The sequence below is a fragment of the Gossypium hirsutum genome, chromosome A12, assembly GCF_007990345.1.
Source record: "Gossypium hirsutum isolate 1008001.06 chromosome A12, Gossypium_hirsutum_v2.1, whole genome shotgun sequence".
Classification (NCBI taxonomy): Eukaryota; Viridiplantae; Streptophyta; class Magnoliopsida; order Malvales; family Malvaceae; genus Gossypium; species Gossypium hirsutum.
In genome coordinates, this window is record NC_053435.1 from 93,770,460 (window position 1) to 93,789,562 (window position 19,103).

At 30.8% G+C, this 19,103-nt stretch overlaps 3 protein-coding genes and 1 long non-coding RNA gene across 6 annotated transcripts; 2 read left to right on the plus strand and 2 right to left on the minus strand.

Annotated features, from left to right (window-relative positions):
• The first annotated feature begins 14 nt into the window (after window positions 1-14).
• Window positions 15-3,859, plus strand: LOC121211003 (uncharacterized). Its single transcript, XR_005906352.1, has 3 exons — window positions 15-146; window positions 2,926-3,131; window positions 3,706-3,859. It is a non-coding gene; the product is annotated as an uncharacterized lncRNA (long non-coding RNA).
• Window positions 2,442-7,647, minus strand: LOC107934736 (LAG1 longevity assurance homolog 3). 3 transcript variants are annotated; one of them, XM_041083116.1, is made up of 8 exons: window positions 7,368-7,500; window positions 5,646-5,718; window positions 5,068-5,297; window positions 4,759-4,914; window positions 4,471-4,656; window positions 3,673-3,857; window positions 3,170-3,237; window positions 2,442-2,919 (listed from the first exon to the last, which is right to left on the minus strand). In XM_041083116.1, the coding sequence occupies exons 3-7, from the start codon at window positions 5,256-5,258 to the stop codon at window positions 3,212-3,214; spliced, it is 744 nt and encodes a 247-aa protein (XP_040939050.1). In that variant the 5' UTR covers window positions 5,259-5,297; window positions 5,646-5,718; window positions 7,368-7,500; the 3' UTR covers window positions 2,442-2,919; window positions 3,170-3,211. The 3 variants fall into 3 exon arrangements, with proteins under 3 accessions (XP_040939050.1, XP_016722729.2, XP_016722728.2); XM_016867240.2 differs by lacking the exon at window positions 5,646-5,718 and having other exon boundaries at window positions 7,368-7,647; XM_016867239.2 differs by lacking the exon at window positions 5,646-5,718 and having other exon boundaries at window positions 2,442-3,084; window positions 7,368-7,647.
• Window positions 7,648-14,753: 7,106 nt separating this feature from the next.
• On the plus strand, window positions 14,754-15,340 carry LOC107934748 (phytosulfokines). Its single transcript, XM_016867249.1, has 2 exons — window positions 14,754-14,924; window positions 15,014-15,340. Exons 1-2 carry the CDS (start codon window positions 14,820-14,822, stop codon window positions 15,131-15,133), a joined length of 225 nt encoding a protein of 74 aa, XP_016722738.1. The 5' UTR covers window positions 14,754-14,819; the 3' UTR covers window positions 15,134-15,340.
• Window positions 15,341-15,592: 252 nt separating this feature from the next.
• Window positions 15,593-17,090, minus strand: LOC107934747 (basic leucine zipper 43). Its single transcript, XM_016867248.2, has one exon. The coding sequence runs from the start codon at window positions 16,966-16,968 to the stop codon at window positions 16,378-16,380; it is 591 nt and encodes a 196-aa protein (XP_016722737.1). The 5' UTR covers window positions 16,969-17,090; the 3' UTR covers window positions 15,593-16,377.
• Window positions 17,091-19,103: the final 2,013 nt, after the last annotated feature.

The following is a 19,103-nucleotide window of genomic DNA, read 5'->3' on the forward strand; positions in this document are numbered from 1 at the left end:
TTGGGGTTTATATAGGCCACCAAAACGACGTCGTTTTGGGACTGGCCTTAAACACCCAAAACGACGCTGTTTTATTCCATACCCGTGCGACCCGACCCGCCTTACCTGAGATCCGCGCGTTTTTGCTATAGTGGGTTATTTTCCAAGTAAGTCCTTCCACTTTTAATTCAGTTTGCAATCATTTTTTGTTTATCTAAATTTGTACTTAATAATTTGTTTTAGTCCTCAATTTAATCCTTTTTTATTATTTAACTATTTTACTGTTAAATTAGTTAATTTTATTATTTTTGTTATTATTTGCGCTATTATCAGTACTTTTCATATGTATATTATATTGTTGTTATTATTACTAGTATTAAATATTCTTATTATTACTATTATTTTTATTCCTTTTATTATTGTTTATTATAAATATTTATTATTATTGCTATTATTGCTATTATATCTTAATTTATATTCGTCTTATCTAATTTTATTTCTCTCTTTATATTTATGTTTATATTTTATGTATTATACCTATCTTTATATTTACGCATGAATATTACTATTCTACTATTGCTATTTTTTTTATTATCTTCATTGGCATTTTTACTTATTATCATTTTGTATCTTTATTAATATTATTACTATTATTATTTTACTATCATGTTTTTCTTATCACAATTTTTATTATTTTACTGTTACAACTTAACGTGCTATTATTACTATTATTTTTATTTTTTATTACCATTATTGTTATTGTATTTTGTTAATACCATTATTATTACTACTTCCATTATCTTTTATCTCTAACTATTATGATTTTTACGTACATTATCATTTATATTATTATTATTATTACTTCTTTTTATTACTATTATTGTTCATACATATACGTTATTATTTATATTATTACAATTATTATTATTGTATTTTTATATTCTTTCTATTATGTATTACTCATATATTACCACTACCACTGTCAGTATTTTACTATTATATTTTAATGTATTATTAACATGACTTTTATTTTATTATTATTATTACTATTATTCCTTATTGTCATGGTTAGTATTCATATAGCTATTATTTTTATTACTAATATTACTATTGTCATATCTAGTATTATTTTTTACTTTCATTATACCTACTACTATTATTATAGTTTCTCTTTTATACATTTACGTTTTATATAATACATTGATTTCACCACTTATTCGTTTATACTTTTATGTAATTCCAAACCTTTTATTTATTTTGTATCATTATTTTATTTTATATAATACTTGTTTATGTTTATACCATTTTTACTATTTTATTTATTATAAGTTTGTTTACTTACTCATATGTTTATTTGCTTACCCCCGATTTAAAATCCAATTTATACTATAATTTGCTTTGTTATTTCCTTTATCATTGTATTTTTATTTCGTTTTGTTTTCATTATCATTATTTCATTATGTTTATTCGTTTATTCTTATATGTCTCAATATATCTGCAAATCCATATTATTTTGTCATTATAATTGTTGTTTATATCACCACCTTTGTTATTATTATACACGTTAATACTGCAACTCGTTTCTTATTTCACCATGCGATTATGATTACATTGGTCTTTTACTCGACGCACATAATCGCGTTTTTCTAAAATAAAACAAGTTTCGTATTTAGACAATTCGAGAAAATTACGCCCTAACTTACTGGGTTTCGGTTTTCCTCGTTTAAATCTAAATAACGATATAATCCTCTTAAATCGCAATACGAAAAAAAACACTTATTTTTGGAAGTACGAGGTGTTGTGCCCTAACTTACTGGGTACGTCATTTTGTCACCTCAAAATAAGAATTTGTTTAAAAATAAAAGTAATATTTGGTATTAGGAAATTCGAGAAAACGTGCCCTAACTTACTGGGTTTCGACTTTTCTTGTTTATCCTAAATAACCAAACAGCCTTTTAAAAAATTTTAGAATATATGAATTTTAAATAAAGGCAAGCTCATTCTCAAAGTTTGAGATGTCGTGTCCTAACTTACTGAGCGTGACATTTTATTACTTCGAGATGAGAGAGTCTTTAACATTTGTTTTAATTTATTCGGTCATTTTCAAATTAGCATTTTTACAAAGAGGGATCGTATTTCAATGTCTTTCAAGCTTTCCATTTTCGACACTAAGATATTAATTAATCAACTAGGTACCAATTTTTGGGCGCTACAAGGATGCTAATCCTTCCTCGTGCGTAACCGACTCCCGAACCTGTTTTCTTGATTTACGTGGACCAAAATCGTTGTTTAAATAAATCAAACCATTCATTAAAAACAACCACTTTTACAAGGTGATCCAATCACACCTAAAAAGATTGGTGGCGACTCCCGTTTTCGTTTTTTCTCCAAGTCGATACCCGTTTTTTTTTTAAAAATTGGTTACGACATATACTATATTCTTTTATTCAAAAAGACAAACATGTAGTCAAAAATTAATAAATTTACTATGTTATTAATCTCGAAAAGAAGAAAGAAAAAAAAAAGGAGCTTTGGTACCATGTTAATGACAGTTTCATAAGCTTTGACACTCGAGTCTACAATAATGTAATCAAACTTCAACTGAACTAAGACTAAAGGGATCAATTGGTTTTAAGGGCAAAAATTTTGAAACCGTAAGATAACCCTTAATCTGGCTGACGACTTATCTTCATGTTGATGAATTAGGTTTTCATGGTAGACATGTTATCTTAACAGCAAAAAATTTACTGGTGACCCAACTGACCTAAACCCCATATTGTGAAGGTGCCAAAGCCGGACATCAAAAATCAACAACTAAACTTACACCAGTCCCATCCTTCATCATGAAACAATATAAAGTTTCCTTCTATTACAAGGAAACGTGCGTATTTCATTGAACTTGAAAGAAATATCGATGTTTAAGCCAGGGATGTTCTCCATCTGCAGGACATACAAAGAGCCCTCTCTATCAGTTCAACTGAAAATGGACCTGCTCAGAAGCTTACAGAAAAATGGCAAAAGTGAAAACCGAAACTTCACACAAAAACAACGCGTTCACTCACTGGCCACTTGTTCACAATGCCCGATTTCGATGACGGTTTTAATCTGAACCAAAGTGTGAAGGTCTATAACAGATTTTGCTCCTTAAAATGGTGAGTACTATGAGGTTTTCAAATGAAAGTAAAATTACCTTTTCATGAGTCCTTCCGAGGCCCTATTGCTTGTTTTTGGATCAATCTTCATGTTCATCTTCAGAATCTGTAAAAAGAAAATAAAAATGATAAATTGAAGATAAAATAGCCAGCTATGAAGTTCAAAAGGGAAAGCCACTTGAAAGCACATTCTAGAGAATAACAACATGGATGTATATTATACAAGGGTATGAAACTCTTTTTTAAAGTTATTACATATGAGAAAAGAATGATGTAGCATCCTAAGGTGCGTAAAATAGATGCAGTAGGAATGATTCGTATGGCCTCGATGCAGCAGCAATCATTATTTATCAGTCAGGAAGTAAGCCAATCAACAATATAAATATACAGACACAAATTCACACATACACACAATAAATCCATGTCTTTAAAGTCAGAAGTTACTACTGAGATTGATTATTATCACTTTATATAGTTAATCTGTGTTCTTACGTGCAGTTATTTCCAAGAACAAATACATATATATATATGCTGTACCTACCAGATCTAACATCTTCACTAATTTTGCCTCCAGCTTGGATTTGGTTGACTAGCATTCGATACATCAGTACCCACCAATAAATATGAAGAACAAGCAGGCAAAATAGAAGTGTGTTGAACAGATAATGACAAATTGGTCCAACCACTGGATGCTTTTCCTTGTCCAATGCCTGGACAACTTCATAGCTGCCATAGAAGACAGAAATAAGATTTAAAAAAAAAAGAACAAAATTATAAACTCAATCTAAGTGGATTTTTATTCTCTGTACATTATCAGAACCCGAAGGCAAGTTTAGAATATATATATATTTTTCTTTAAAAGAAAGCCAGTTCCCATCACATTGTAGCAAGACAAAGCTCTTGGAATCCCAGAACTCACCCCTTCCAAAATGATCAGTAATCAGTGTGATAAACCTTCATATATACTGAAGCAAGCAGATAGCAAAAGGCATTATCAAAAGTTCCTAAATCAGATTTAAATCTAGAGATCTAAAATATAAGTTCATGGTACCAGCACTACTCCAACGTCTAGGACTTGCAACAGGGATGTGGATAAGCTAGCAAAACACCGCAAAAGTTTCCTTTCTTAATTCATATAAGAGAGAGGGACAGATTGCTGGTTACTTGACTGATGTAACCAATGATTACTTGGTGCAAGCCTTATATTTTTTATAGTTGCATTCTCTTCCCTTGACTTCAGTGCTATCTGTATGGATTTGGGTTTGTTTCTCAAGTACTTGAAAGGAAACCTCATAAAACTTTGGCAGAAAAAATATATCAGACATGAAATCATACAAACCTTGTACTCCATAGGACCCAGAAAGGGAAGTATATGAGGCGCAGTAAGATCCATGACAAAACAAAAACTATGAATGCAATGCTAGTGAGTTTTTCAGCACCACAATATTTGCTCATCTTCCCTATCTCCAAAAATACATCGCTAGCATCATGAATTGCTAAAACAACTGAACCGACACGGCCAAATCTGCATAAAACTGGCATAAGGAAAAGAAACAACTACTCTCTAAAATCTCAAGAGTCAACAAGCCTAATATCTTACATTAGAGTAAGAGTCTCCAAAGCATACCTAAAAATGTAAGATAGCACAATGAGGGTGACAGTTGCAAAATGATGACCCATTAAGACTCCAAAGTCAGAACGCCTTGTTTCCCAGAAAATTAAAGCAAATATAGAGTATGTATAAAACCCAGCAGCATACATATAAAGTCCCTTTAATTTCAATCTGGAAAACAAACATAATAGTTAGCCTGCCGAGTTCATAAAGTTGTATATCTCATATCGTTGAATGTATAGTAAACGCAAAGATACCCTTAAGTCGATGTTAATATTTGAAGCAAAAAGGAGCAATTTATTGAATATTGATAATGAAGCTTACTTAATTTTTTGATCAGGCCAGACCTGATCCCCTGGCCCTACCCAAAAGTGTCTTGTATTGTTAAACCAGGGCTCCTTAGAAGTTACATAGAGAGCCAGAAATTCTGCAGAGAGAAAGTAAATGCATTTCCAAGCTGACTCCTTAAATTTTATAACCTTATTCTTGTTGTCTGTTTTATTGATATCTAGCATCTGATATCCCTTTCCAAAAATCAACTGCCTTCCAACTCTCTGAAACCATGTAAGATATTTTCTAAATGAATAAACTGTTAGGAGGATTGACGTTGATAGAAAAAAGAGAGATTGAACAATGGAGAGGAGTGACCAAACTAGCTAAACACATATTGCAATTACATTACATTACATTAAAAAACATTTCAGACAAGCACTTTGATCTACTTAATTTATGATTTTACTTGATAGTATCAACAATGATATGGACCTTATCCGCACTCAAATAGCACTTGACTTTAATCTATTTCAAGCGTCATTTAGCAAATAAATTGCAATAAACTATCTCCCCATATTGGTAAAAGTTTCAAACTTTAGTCAGAATACTTGTACATCAACACACGGCACCTGGATGCACTGAAAATAATCTGGAAGCAAATCTTCAGATAGCACTGCACAGGTCCACACACAATGCAGTCACCTATTTCATAGGAATATGCCAGTGTTTCAACATGTGATCATGAAAACAAAGACATTAAGCTTTTATGTAGGGGAAGATTTAACGAAAATAATTCTACAAAATGGTAAAACTCTACTTAATTGTGAATAACCCATAAACATACAACAGTCAAGGCAAAGTCTCACTCAGTAACACAATATAGGTTCAAACAACATCCTGGGGAATTAGGGTCAACTTAGGGATGACACTTATTTATTGCTTTAAGCTCTTAGGAGAACTAATCTGAAGAAAACAAAATAAAGAAAAGAACTACATTTCAGTCAGACTAGGGAAATAGAGTCCAACAGTTTCATTTCCAAGTACCGAAAGCCTTCAGTTTACATTTGCTTCTTTCTTTTAGAATTCATTGACATCAAACATCTATTGCTAACACTTCAAGCTTAGACTCCCAGCAGCTCTATACATTTAAGTGAATCATGCTCAAGCTTCAAAGAGATAAAATATATTAACAGAAGCTTGAGCCAAGCTAATTTGTAGCTGATCCTGAAGCAACAAGACCAATATAGTCCTTCACTCAATTCCATATTACGCAAGCTACATCAAAATACCACAAATCCTTTTCACTAATATGACCCATAGTGTTATGCAGAAATAAAGGCCAGAAGCAGCTCTCAAGAAAAGCCACCAAAGAAAATACAAGTTTCTTCCGAAGAAATCTGGTTCCAACACAGCTAAAGATGTATCAAAAGAAATAAAACTTTCAATGTGTTTTCGAGCGCATAGATTTAGCTATATGTCTATGCTACGGCACCATTAACTCGCCAACTAAGTTAAATAGGCCTAATGGAAACCTAGACTCTTGCCTTGTGGTTTGAGTACCAGCCATGTCGGGTCGGAATCTGCAAGTAGTGGATTCAAAGTTCAAACACAGTATCTGCCATAGCCTTTGGGGGTGTTAACGTAGACCAGCCCAAATTCAAATTAAATAAAACCTCTTTTTATTTAAATTGTATTGTAAAAATTATATATATGTATATGTATATAAAATATATTTTATATATGAACAGAAAAATGGGTCGAGGCAAGCGAAATTCAGGCCCGGCATGAAAATTTTCTCAAACCAAGTCACGGCCAGGCATGTATACTGTTAAGGTTTTTTTTTGTTCTTAATATACTGTTAAGTGTTAAGGATAGAGGGAGAGATATCATATTATTCAATCCCACTTAGATAAAGACGACATGCAGCCAATCCAATACAAATGCATTTACTAAGAACATTGATTTAGATGCATTTCCATTCTATTATCTATTTCTTATTCATTTTAAATATCGATACGATAACCTAAAAACATAATTAAAAGAAAGTTGAAGTAGGATCTAATTCCAAATATCCAAATCGATTTCTTTATAGCATCATATCAAAAGCATAAAAGTACGTATAATGCCATTCGCATGCAAAGAAACAACTAGCGGCACCAAAGAACACGTATGAATCCCATATTATTCAATCCCATTAGAACAAAAACAACCCATCAAACAATTCAATAAAGCTAAAAGAAAAAAAAGAAGCAGCAAAGTTTCAAAAGCATTTCAAAACTTAAGAAGTAATGTAAAAATCCAATCAAATTATCATTAAAAAAAAAGTGTCTGAAAGGGATAAAAGCAAGTACCTCAAACAGAACCCTATCGAGAAAGAACCGAACAGAGGGGAAAAACATAAAAAAGAAAGGAAGGACAATGAAATCTTCTTGAGCAGGATAATCTTCTTCTTCCCAATTAATTGATTTGATAAGCTGAATCAAACCCATTTTGTTTTTCGCAAGTTTTGATTTCTCATCCAAAATTTTCACAGGAAACAGTCTAAAGAAGGACGTCGAAGAAATGGATCACATGCAGAGGAATACGCAGAAAGCCCCCGGCCACTCTGGTTCTCTCTTTTATTTTTGTATCCTTTTTAATGAATACAATAAATTAACAAATTTATTAACTCAAAATAATAAAAATAAATAAATAAATTTATTAGTTCCCGCATGATACATAAATGGCCCTGGTTTAGCTTAGATTTTCTTAGATTGCAACTTTTTTTGGTTACCCTTAGCATGTTCACATTTGGAATCAAATCAATTTCGAATCAAGTTGATTAAAAAAAATTAAGTATAAGTTGGGTGGTTTTTTTGAAAATAATAAATATGATAATTATTTATCTTACTATTGTATCATTTTACTTTAATTTAAAAATATTAAAAAGATAAAATTATAAAAATGCATTATAAAATAACTTTAAATTCTTACATCTTTCTCTTTTAATTGTATTTTTCAAAATTAAAGTTCAAATTGAGAATATTATTTTTTTTGAAAAATTATGTTTAAATATTTACTTGTTTTTAAAATATTAAAAATATTAAAAATAAAAAAATTAAATTGAAATGGAAAGTTTTCTAGATTATATATCCATAATAAAGTGAGACTAGTGATGAATTTGGGAACATTCACTTCTATCTTGCTCTAGTGTCATAACCTTAGGAGGAATCATGCCAAATTTAGCATGAATTTGACATGATTCCTGTTAAGATTATGCCTAATAACCAACTAAAATCAGATTTTTATTTATTTATAGAGTTTGACAAATTCAAAATCTAATTTTTAATCAGTCACTAATTCTTCAACTTTTCAATTTGGCCCCTTTTATTGTTGTTTGTTCCAATTTAGCTAAATTTGCTTTTTTTTTCGAACTTCACCATTCCAGTTGCATCCTGACAAAATTTAAACAAAAAATCATAAGCTTAGTAGCATTAATTCTATTCAAAATTTGACAAAAAATAAGTACATTAAACACACAAAATTAGCCTTCGATCAAATCTCTCCTACTTAGCTGATATTTGTCCTCAAGCATGTTCTCATACGAGAAATCAATTGACAATTTTTTCAAAATAAAGTCTATTTCCACAACCAAACATAATGCAAACAATTTAAGTGAAACATGAATAAGCAGTTGCTAGGTCTAACCATCAAGCATTTTATAAATTTTAACATTATGCAAAAATCAACTACTTCACTAACTTAAAGCTTAATCAAACTTGTAAGCTTAAAAGTTTGGGATGTAGTTGAATCTTTTTATGTGAAATGAGGTGATAACCAAAGCGCCTCACCTCAGTTACTCAATTTGACACGTTTCCAAACAGAATTTTTTTCTTACTCATAGCAGCTCGGTTAGCGGAGCTTTTGCAAGTTTCAATTCGATACTCAAATATTTTGACACGAAATGAGATGTCAATCCAAACACCTCATCTCAATTACTCAATTTGGTCACATTTCCGAAATCTTCACTCATAACTAAGCCATTAGCGGAGTATATATATTACTATTTCAACTTATTTTTTTGACAGAAGATAAAATTACTTATATGAGACTCAAGTGTTTTTATTAAGAAAGTTTAAAGAGCTAACAATTTTCATGAAATGTTGACTTATTCACAATATTTTCAATTCTATAAAACACTTCATAATCAAATTAAGCAATAAGCAATTATTCATAAATTATCTAGTTATTTGAATTAACTAAGCATAGGAATTGAATGTTTAATTTCAAAACAAATTAAAGAATAATCTCAGTGTAAGAATTAATACATGCAACGAAAAATAAGTAATAGTATGACATGTACTACGAATCCCCCTTACTTAGCCCACATTGCCCTTAATGTGCAATTTAAAAGAATAAAAAAGGGAAGGGTAAAATGTATTTCCCGTGTATATTTAATTTGGTGGAGGCTGTTAGAAATGTCAGTTTTACAATATGGTGGGGATTTTTGAGATTTGAGCTCCCATTATGTCAAGGCGAGTCTCGATGCAGTTTAGTCATGCCTCTACAGCCGAAAGGGGTTATTCATCTTGCTCCTTGGGAGATAGATTGTGTCATAGACGAAAACCTCTGTTGTTGCGAGCAATTCGTGTACCTGGGGAAACAAAATGAAACGTAGTAGGGGTGCCGACAAACAAGCCCATAAAATCCAAACAATATTCATCTAAATGATCCATAATATATGCATATGTAAGAGATGAAAAATCAATTCTAGATGGAAAAATGTTTCTGGTTAAATGTGTGATATATAGAAACTTTGTGCAAACCAACTAGATTGACTTTATAATCGGAATGCATACACCACAAGAAAAATAATTTCGTCTTAGTTAGGACAAACGAAGAATCGTTGCGGCCTTAATAATTAAAAGTAAGAAATCTATGAATGTATCTTAGGGCTGATTCATGCACTAGTAAGGCTTTAGAGGTCTTAGAATTGTAAGTGTGTGATATAGAGTTTGTCAAAGTCGAGTAAGCAACATCGACATCGAAATTGCTTGGTATGTCAAGTAAAGCAGTATGGTATGAATCAGATTGAACATCGTTAGGGTCAGTGAAACCCATAGCTATATTGAAATTCGAAACTAACATTCTAAATGTTTTACCAACCAATTGGAAGTAGACGATGTCATGAGTTTCCACAGTCCTAATTGCATTTATTTTGAAGCTAAATGTTGCATAAAATCCATATACGAGTTCGTAGTATGCAGCACAATTAATATTCGCATAAGATGTCCAACCAATAGTATCAAGATAATTAAAAACATCATCACATAAATTAAGTCTGCCGAGGTTGTAGAGATTGGAAGTGTAATTATACCGAGAAAGTGACATAAAAAAATGATGGAATTGTAGAGATTGATAGGGGCAAAATGGTTTTTTCTTAAATAGATAATTATGAGAAATATCTCATAATTGTTGGCCCATTTTAAGTCTTGAATTTTTTTTGAGAACTTAGATTGAATATGGGCCACATGTTGAAAACGATGATATTCATGTTTTTAAGTTATAATTATAATTTTATATTTATTAAATTTAATAGATTTTTATAGAAAAATGTAAAATTTTCCATCCATTATCATCCTTTCCAACATAAACCTCTATTGTTCATGATAATCTACTTTCATTTTGTTTCATTTTAGTATTGTCCACCATTTTTAACTAACCCAACTTTAATTCCTTCAATTCCTTTAATAAATTTTTTAGTGAAAATAATAAAGCAACCCTATAGTAAGTTTAGTTTCATGTGGAGACAAGTGATGTTCATCTTGGAGGAGAAATCAAACTTAAGTTATGGTTTGGTATAAACACTAAGGTAAGATTGATAAGGTTTTATCATTAATCTCATGTTTATTTCAACAAAAGTGTATGTAAATATTATTTTATTATTGTTTTGATATTAAATCTTGTATATGTTTTCTTATGAAAACAAAGAAAAAGAGAAGATGGGTGAATCTCAAGTTGGTGATAAGGGAAAATAAGTAGCTAAAAAGTGAAGGAAAAAGAAGAAAGCTCATCCAAACACTTGGCTGTAAGTACCTCAAAATTTTCACTTTACCTAATAAAACTTAAGTGAAAATTTATTGAATTTGTTATAGTAACATTTATGTAAGTAAATTATATAAGATAATGATTGATAATTACTATGAAATCGATTTTAAAATAGTGATGTCAAAAGATGAATTTAAATGACAAAGAAAAATAATTTATATGTAGTGAACTTGTTGTAAAGAGGACTAAATTGAAAAATGTACAAAAAAATTAGATAAACAAAACAAAATTATTAGATATAGAAATTAAATTAAGTGTTTTATGATATTGAATCAGATGTCAAGTAATATTTTAATGATTATTGAATTTGATGTAATTAAGGACTAAATTATAAAAGAGTGTAAAGTTTGAATCACCATTAAGTGAATGTGATGATTTTAGGATATTTAATGCTCATGTAAATAAGATATGAACTAGTAGGATATAGATGAGATACCATTAGGAATTTTTATGTGTGCTAGTGATAGTGGCACTTCGATACAATACAGTGATACTAAAATTTGGTACTAGTGACGGAAGCATTTCGATCTATTTCAATGACTTTGCACTTTCATGCATATCAGTGTACACATATTTGTGTTAGTAATTCAGTGTTCTTTTCGCATATCTTGTGTGTTCTATTGAGTCTACATATGGGCTAACATGAAACAAAAAATGGAATTTATTAGTGAACTTAGTAAGTGTCATATAAGAAGATAGTTGAGAATTGTTAATGCTTAACCTCTATTTAATTCCATTTTATATTATTATAAGTTATGTATTTGAATCTTAACATTTTGTTAATCGTAAAGGTAAATTTGATTTTTAATGTATTTACTAAGCTTAATGCATTATTTTTCAATGCATTATATATTGTATTACATGTTATTTTGGTGGTGCTTTATTTTTAAAATGGATAATTGAGGTATGGGAATGAAAGATAATGATTTTGGCATGAAAAGAGAGCATTTTAACATGTTTTTGGGTTCTTTACACTTGCGGTGCAATACCTTTAGAGACAGGTATCAGTACCTAACTTCTAGAATGAAAAAAAAATCTACAATAACTTAACTAGGGTACCAATACTTAGCTTAGAGGTATTGATACATGTGCTTTACACTGTTTTGACTTAAAAGAGTCTCGAATGATCTCCGATTACATTTAAATTTTAAAAATTATTTAAAAGTGTCCTAAATCACTCTAAATAAACTCAATTTGATTAAAATGAATTGAATTTGATAATGTCCTAGTTGAATGCTGTTAGTGTCCAAATATGACATTTTTTGTATGGCTTAACCCAATAAAAAATATCACAAGATTACCCTCATTTATTAGTACCCTCCTATGCCCTTGAAGAGGAATAATGTTTCTCTTTCTACTTTTTTACTAAGCCAAAGACACCTACAATCTCTTACAACAACTCTTCATACGCCACCGAGTAAAATCATCACCCAAGCTTCCAACTCCTTCCTCTTAACGTCATTTAAAATTTACATTACAAACATCATTTATATATTAAATTTTATAAATATATAAAGTAATTTAAACACAACAATAATACACAAAACACATAAAAACGTAATCGTTTTAACTATTCATATTTTAAGCTTATGAGCTTTAATATATTAGACCCTGACAAAGAGCTTGTGAATCGATTAAATTAAAATGCTATAATTTATGTCTCATAACTATCTTTAAATTAATAATGCGTATATATATTTATTTTATTGGAGTATTTTTTTTTAAATTCCATTAATATTTGATTCTCAATTCATTGGAACGCTAAACTGCTTGGTTTCTCATGGCATTGTCCTCGACATGTTTAATAAGTTATTAATTAATTACAACTTCTTTTAAACGTGTCGGTGATTTAAGCCGCGATCTATAAGTTTACAATAAAAACTTAGGTTAAAATTTGTTCTAGGTCCCCCTACTTTTATAGATATTAAAATTTAGTTCCTCTATTTTTTTTAGATTTAAAAGTGTAATTCAATTGTTGACATTGTTAAAATTATTCAATTAAATTTAAGTTTATTAGAATATTACTTTTTTTATTACAGAGCTATTAAGTGAATATTTTTTTCATTTCAAAATAACGTACCAATAAATTTAATAGGACTTAATTTAACGATATTAACAATTAGATCTAAATTTTAAAATCTAAAAAATAAGACTAAATTCATAAAAATAAAGATTAAGAGATTAAGTTCTAAATAGTACAAAAACTTTATTTTAGTCTATAATTTATATATGCAAATAAACTTCTTTTTTGGTGGTAATATGCCAATAAACTTTTATAACCAGTGTGTATTCAAAAGTAAATTGCATCGTATAATAATGAGTATGCATTTTTTTTTGTTAATTTAAAAGGAAATATTAATTAATGTTTAATGAATTTGATTAAGATAAATTTATAAAAAATAGACAAATAATTTGAAATAAAAAACCTTTTATTTTTATACAATATATAGAACTATCATTAATTCCTTCCCAACCCTTAAATAGAAGGATAAAATACTTCAGCGCATTCGAACCCAAGTCTCTTCTGCACCGACAACAATGCCGATACTAATCGAACTAAAACTCAATCAACAATAAAAACCTTTTTCTTTTAATGTAATGAAAAAGAACCTTTTTAATATTAATGGCTAATATACTATAAAAAAATCCCTTAAACTACTACACTTTGTTTAAATAAGTCTTTAAACTATTTTTGTAGTTAGATAAATCTCTATCTTATATTTTTTATTTAAAAAAACCCTTGATTTTAATAGTAAAGGAAAATTATTTTGAATTTTATACTTTTAATTTTTCGTTAACACAATAAATAAATTCTATATACTTTTAATTTTAATATAAAATTTAAAAGAGTAATCAAAATTTTCAAACAAATGATTAAATAGGTTATGTATATAAACACATTCAAGAAATTTTAAAATATTAGTTTATTTTACTTTTAAATATATTATTTTATTTTTATTTAATAAAATATTCTCACAAAATTTACGTAGACATAAAATATAAATTAGTTTAAAAATTCAAATCATTTTTACATTAATATTAATATCAAGGGTTTTCATGGATAAAAATTATAGGGCTTATTTAATTACAAAATAACCTAAGGGCTTGTTTAAACAAAATATAATAGTTTGAGGGGTTTTTTAAGTATATTAACCAATATTAAATGAAAATAAATACAAATTAAATAGGTCGGATAATGAAATTAACTATTGTATTCAAACAACAAGTAGACAGGTGCTCACGTGCATGCATCTGCATGTACAGCTTACTTTACATATAAGTCTCTCTGCATCGTCCCTAAACCCTGAAAATGGGAAAATGAAAATACACTTCTCGATGATGTTCATCAAAGGCGATGTTTCCTAGGAAACTATGTCATCCCTGTCTCCCAACTGGACTTTGCCAATCTTTTGACTTTTTGGCTTTTTTGATGATTTTATTGCTCCTTTTATGAAATTACATACAAATATGATACGGGAAAGTATAAATAACATATACAAATCATATGAATATAACGGAATATATTAATCCATATTTTTTTGGTTCAATATTCAATAAATTGATTCAAAAAAATAAACATAAACAAACTAATCAAAATTTAAAAACTTAAACCTCATATAAATAATGCAGTCTGCAGTTGTTATTGCTTAATTCCTTTCTCCGAGCTCTCTTCAAACTGCAAAAAGTTAAAAAAAAAACCCAAAAAAAACAAAACAATGGCAAAAGGCTTCTTTTTCTTGACATTGGCTTTGCTTCTGCTATCAACTGCAAAAGCCAGGCCTCTTTCCAATGACCTTCAGAAGCAACCATTTTCTACGCCAGTAAGTTAATTTTCTTCCCTGGAACATATCTATTCTTTATTTAGTGGGTATATTTTTACTGAATTTTTTTCTATGTTAACGATTTATAGGAATCGATAAGTTTCATTGATGGTGAGTGCAGAGGTTTGAATGATGAAGAATGTATGATTAGAAGGTCATTGGCTGCTCATACGGATTATATTTATACCCAGGAAAATGATGCTCCATGATCTTTTCTCTATGAATTCCAATCTTTACTTCTCTGGAATGTTCACAACTTAAACTGCTCACTTCTTATGTTTTTTGCCATTGATAAAGGTTATAATCTATGTAAATCGAAATCATGGCATGTATTAAATGAATCTGATAGACCGATCAAAGATCATATCATACCAGAAAAAAAAAAAACTAGAAAAATAATGCAGACAGAATTCTCATGCAGGAGCTTTGGATTTTCAGATTGGTCCTTAAGGGTTTTTCCTTTTTCTTTTTCGTGTTTTGACACTCTATCTGATATAAATTAATTAGTGATCTGGAAAACTTTAAAAGCATGAATATACTTTTTATTAATTGGACATGAGTGGAATACACGTGCTCCCATAATGAAATCTAACTTCTTTCTTGCGTCAATTTGGGTGCTGAGCCTTCAAGTTTATTGCTTATTAGGATTCAGAAATCTCAAGAGCTGATGAGATTCTGAAACCAACAGATGAAGTTTCAAGCAATGACAAATTACATTTGAACAATATAAAGAACAAGTGAAGCCTGTGCTTTGATGTCGATGCTTTTTGGTGAAAACAAGTAAACCTGGGCTGAACTCAAGTTGTTAGGCAGGCAAATTGATCGATGCCTCTCATCAAAAAGCTTAAAAATAGTAGTTTAGGGTTATGTTAGTGGATAGCCTTTTTTTCTAATGTTTTGCGCTTGGTAGTTGGTATATAGTAATTGTTTGAATGATGAAGCCACTATTAGCAGCCACCTCCACTATCATTTGTCATATTGTCCCTGTTATTGTGACCAACACTGGAGATTGAACTGCCTTTATGGGGACTGCACTTGTGGCATGACTGGAACCTGTTCAGTGAAAAGACCACCACTTTAAAACCAACTTGTTTCTTTCAATCCAATACATAAAATTCATATCATCCGTGAGGATTCTCAGTGCTATATACTGTTGTTTCTCTAATTCATATCTCAAATGAAACTTCTATAACCAGAGTTGGTGGGCTCATAATCATAAAATGGTTAATGGCTAAAAGTCATGATTGAGTGTTTGATTTGCTTCTGATGGATTACTATTGCTGATATCGTTTTCTGCCATAGATATGTTATGCGGCGAGAAGAGCTGCAAACAGTTATTTCAACTAGTATTTAAAATGATTAATAGATGTTATTGCGTGGCTAAAACTAAGGAAAAGGAGGAACATAGACTGATAGGATTGTTATTTATTGCGGCATAAGTGTAACTCTCATCTTAATATAGCAAATCTACAGAGTTAGCAATGGATTGGTTTGTCGGCTCAGCTCTCAGGTAAGCAGTGTTGCAGGGAACGTCTTCCAGCTCTCTCAATGATAGAGAATACGGGCTGCCAGTTCTTAAGTCCGTCACCATTCGACGAAGACCGGAGGCTTCTTCCTTGAGTCTTGCATTCTCTTGAACAACTTGGTCATGGCAGTCTGATACATGTTTCAGCTTGTCTATGAGAGACTGGTTCTCATTTCGAAGCCTGACTACCTGTGACAAAAGTTCATCCAGGTGCTTCTGTTTCCGCATCCTCGACCTACGAGCGGATTCTCGATTCGATATCATCCTTCGTTGTTTCCGCTCGTCGATGATCCTCCTCAGCTGGTGTTCCTCTGCTTCATCTGAAGTTGAAGTGCACAAGGACTGTGCAATGAATTCATGAGCGGGCAGTGGGATGTGGGAATCGGATTGGATGTTTAAGAATCTATCGAAATGAAAACCTGGGATTGTGTTTTGCATCATTCCAAGGTTGTCTGGAATCAGGATCGGGTTTTCTGGTGCAAGGTAGTGAAGTTCAGTACTGAGCTCACTAGGAACCATGTTTTAAAGTTTTGAAGTCGATGTCTGAGGCTGAAGGGTTGTAAAATTGTAATGTTTTGCAGTGATTGTTGAGCCTATGAAGGTTTTATAGGAAGAAAAAGGCTTCAAAGGTGGGCCACTGTCCGCTACAAGTGTAACAGTTTCAGAGCTCATAACATCAGAAATCTAACATTTTTAATAACGTGGAGTGTCACGACTAAACGTGTCTATCAAAAGGCTTTACATCAGATACATGATCTTGTGACACGTATGTATGTATGTATGTATGCATGCATGCATGCAAGAGATTAGATGTGTGAGCATGCCACAGAAATTTCAGAATCGTGTACTTTAATCTGTTGTCTGATATAAAATAAAATAAAATTTGAGGAATAAAGTTGAAGTCAATTTCGTGAGAAAATTTTCATTAGTTGAAAACTCCTGCAGGGAAAAGTGGATTTGTGCCTGATGACGCAAAGTAGTGCACTTTAAAAGGTTAACCACTAACTAAATTATAGTTCCCGTGACTAATTTTATTAACAATTAGATGACTCATCCAGCACTTCAATTCAGTCATTTTCATAGTTTGATATCTCAATTAGGATGAGTAGTTGTTGGGAAAAGTTATCTCTCCCAGTCTTAATAGTTTATTTGCTTTGCCATGAATTGCTTTATATCTGATAAGTTATGGAGCAAAAAACCTTGAAGATATCGACTGAAGAACACTGCAATGTACGCGTGGGATAGTTCAGTGCTTCATAAATGGTTAATCAGTTTTGTTATTCTTTCATCACATATCATTGATCGGCACGTTTGCCATCGATCTAAGTCCCAAAAGTATACCTTTGCCAAGTAATGTTATTAATTTATATGTCAAGGAAGAACTGGCAGCATCTTTAATCATCAGTTCACAGTCAGCTGTGTTGTTGATGATTAAATTAAGTACATTGCTGCTAATCTTTTATATCCTTTGAGGCCCACTTTCCAACATGATAAGGGAGAGATTTATCAATGGGTTATTATATAAATCGACTCTCCAAGTATTAATCAACTATGTCGAGTACCACTTATCGGCTTAATTTTGCTTAATGATCGTGATGGAGAACCCATTTACGTATTTATCCTTACAACTTTCATGTCTCCGTACGAATGCCTATCATAATTGGATGAAGCCATAAGGTTTGGAGATTTCCATTCCATTTTTAGAAGTTGAAATGGCAAATTGGCTGTACATCCATGATTTGAGGTGCCATATATTTTTGCCTTCTTCCTGTCCGGGAACATTGAGGGTTTTAAATTTACTTAAATTATTTTGCCATTTTTTTCGATATTCATTATAATTTATTGAATATTATTTGCAGTCATGACCAAAGTTACCCGATGGATATTTAAATCTATTCATATTTGAAAATCTAGTTCCCCAAAGTGCTGCTACAGTTAAACCAGCAATTCCAATAATTTAAATTGGTCTTACAAAGGTAGCTATGCCATTCAATATGGATAGAATTCTAATAATAAGATTTAAATTGTGGTTTAGACTACTTTTCGATTGCTTCGATATTGTTATAATAATAAAATTATATAAGGAATTGGTGTTTTAAAAAAATAGAGAATTGTTGTAGGATGTTTGTCTTATAAGTAGTTGAGTTCTTTTATATCCTTATTTCATGTGCTCATGTACTTGAGGGAGGTGTTTATATACAAGGTTGGCTTGGCGTGGATTTTGACCATCGACCACTTCTTTCTATAGGTACAGGTAGTAGAGTGATGAGTGATGTCTAAGTTTGAAGGTGATGGGTTGATAGGAATTGTGAAGTGTTATTCTTTATTTAAGATTATTAAGCTCTTGGTGAGATTGAGTTTCATCGAATCTTCAAGTGTTGGGTGGTACGGGAAAGATTTGATTTGCTTAAGTATAATAATTACTTCTTAGACAAAAAGTAGGTTGTGCAATGACTTAGGTTGTTTCGTTTCTCTAGCAAGTTTTGGAAGTTCTAGCAAGGCTTGAAGAAATTACCTCAAAGCGTCATAATTCCAATCATTGTTCCTTGTGTTAATTGATTTTAGACCTACTTCATACCTTTGATTGAGGTTTGAAATAATAGCATTTCTTTGTCATCGATGCTTTTCTCCAAGTGTCATTTCAGTTTCACACT

Excerpts from the sequence above, each read along its gene's own strand:
- LOC107934736 (XM_016867240.2), bottom strand. The coding sequence starts at position 7,505 with ATGGGTTTGATTCAGCTTATCAAATCAATTAATTGGGAAGAAGAAGAT. Across the intron at positions 5,298-7,367 it reads TCGATAGGGTTCTGTTTGAG|AGAGTTGGAAGGCAGTTGAT; the intron begins GTACTTGCTTTT and ends ACATGGTTTCAG. Across the intron at positions 4,915-5,067 it reads TGGCCTGATCAAAAAATTAA|ATTGAAATTAAAGGGACTTT; the intron begins GTAAGCTTCATT and ends TTTGTTTTCCAG.
- LOC107934748 (XM_016867249.1), top strand. The coding sequence starts at position 14,820 with ATGGCAAAAGGCTTCTTTTTCTTGACATTGGCTTTGCTTCTGCTATCA. Across the intron at positions 14,925-15,013 it reads AGCAACCATTTTCTACGCCA|GAATCGATAAGTTTCATTGA; the intron begins GTAAGTTAATTT and ends AACGATTTATAG.
- LOC107934747 (XM_016867248.2), bottom strand. The coding sequence starts at position 16,968 with ATGGTTCCTAGTGAGCTCAGTACTGAACTTCACTACCTTGCACCAGAA.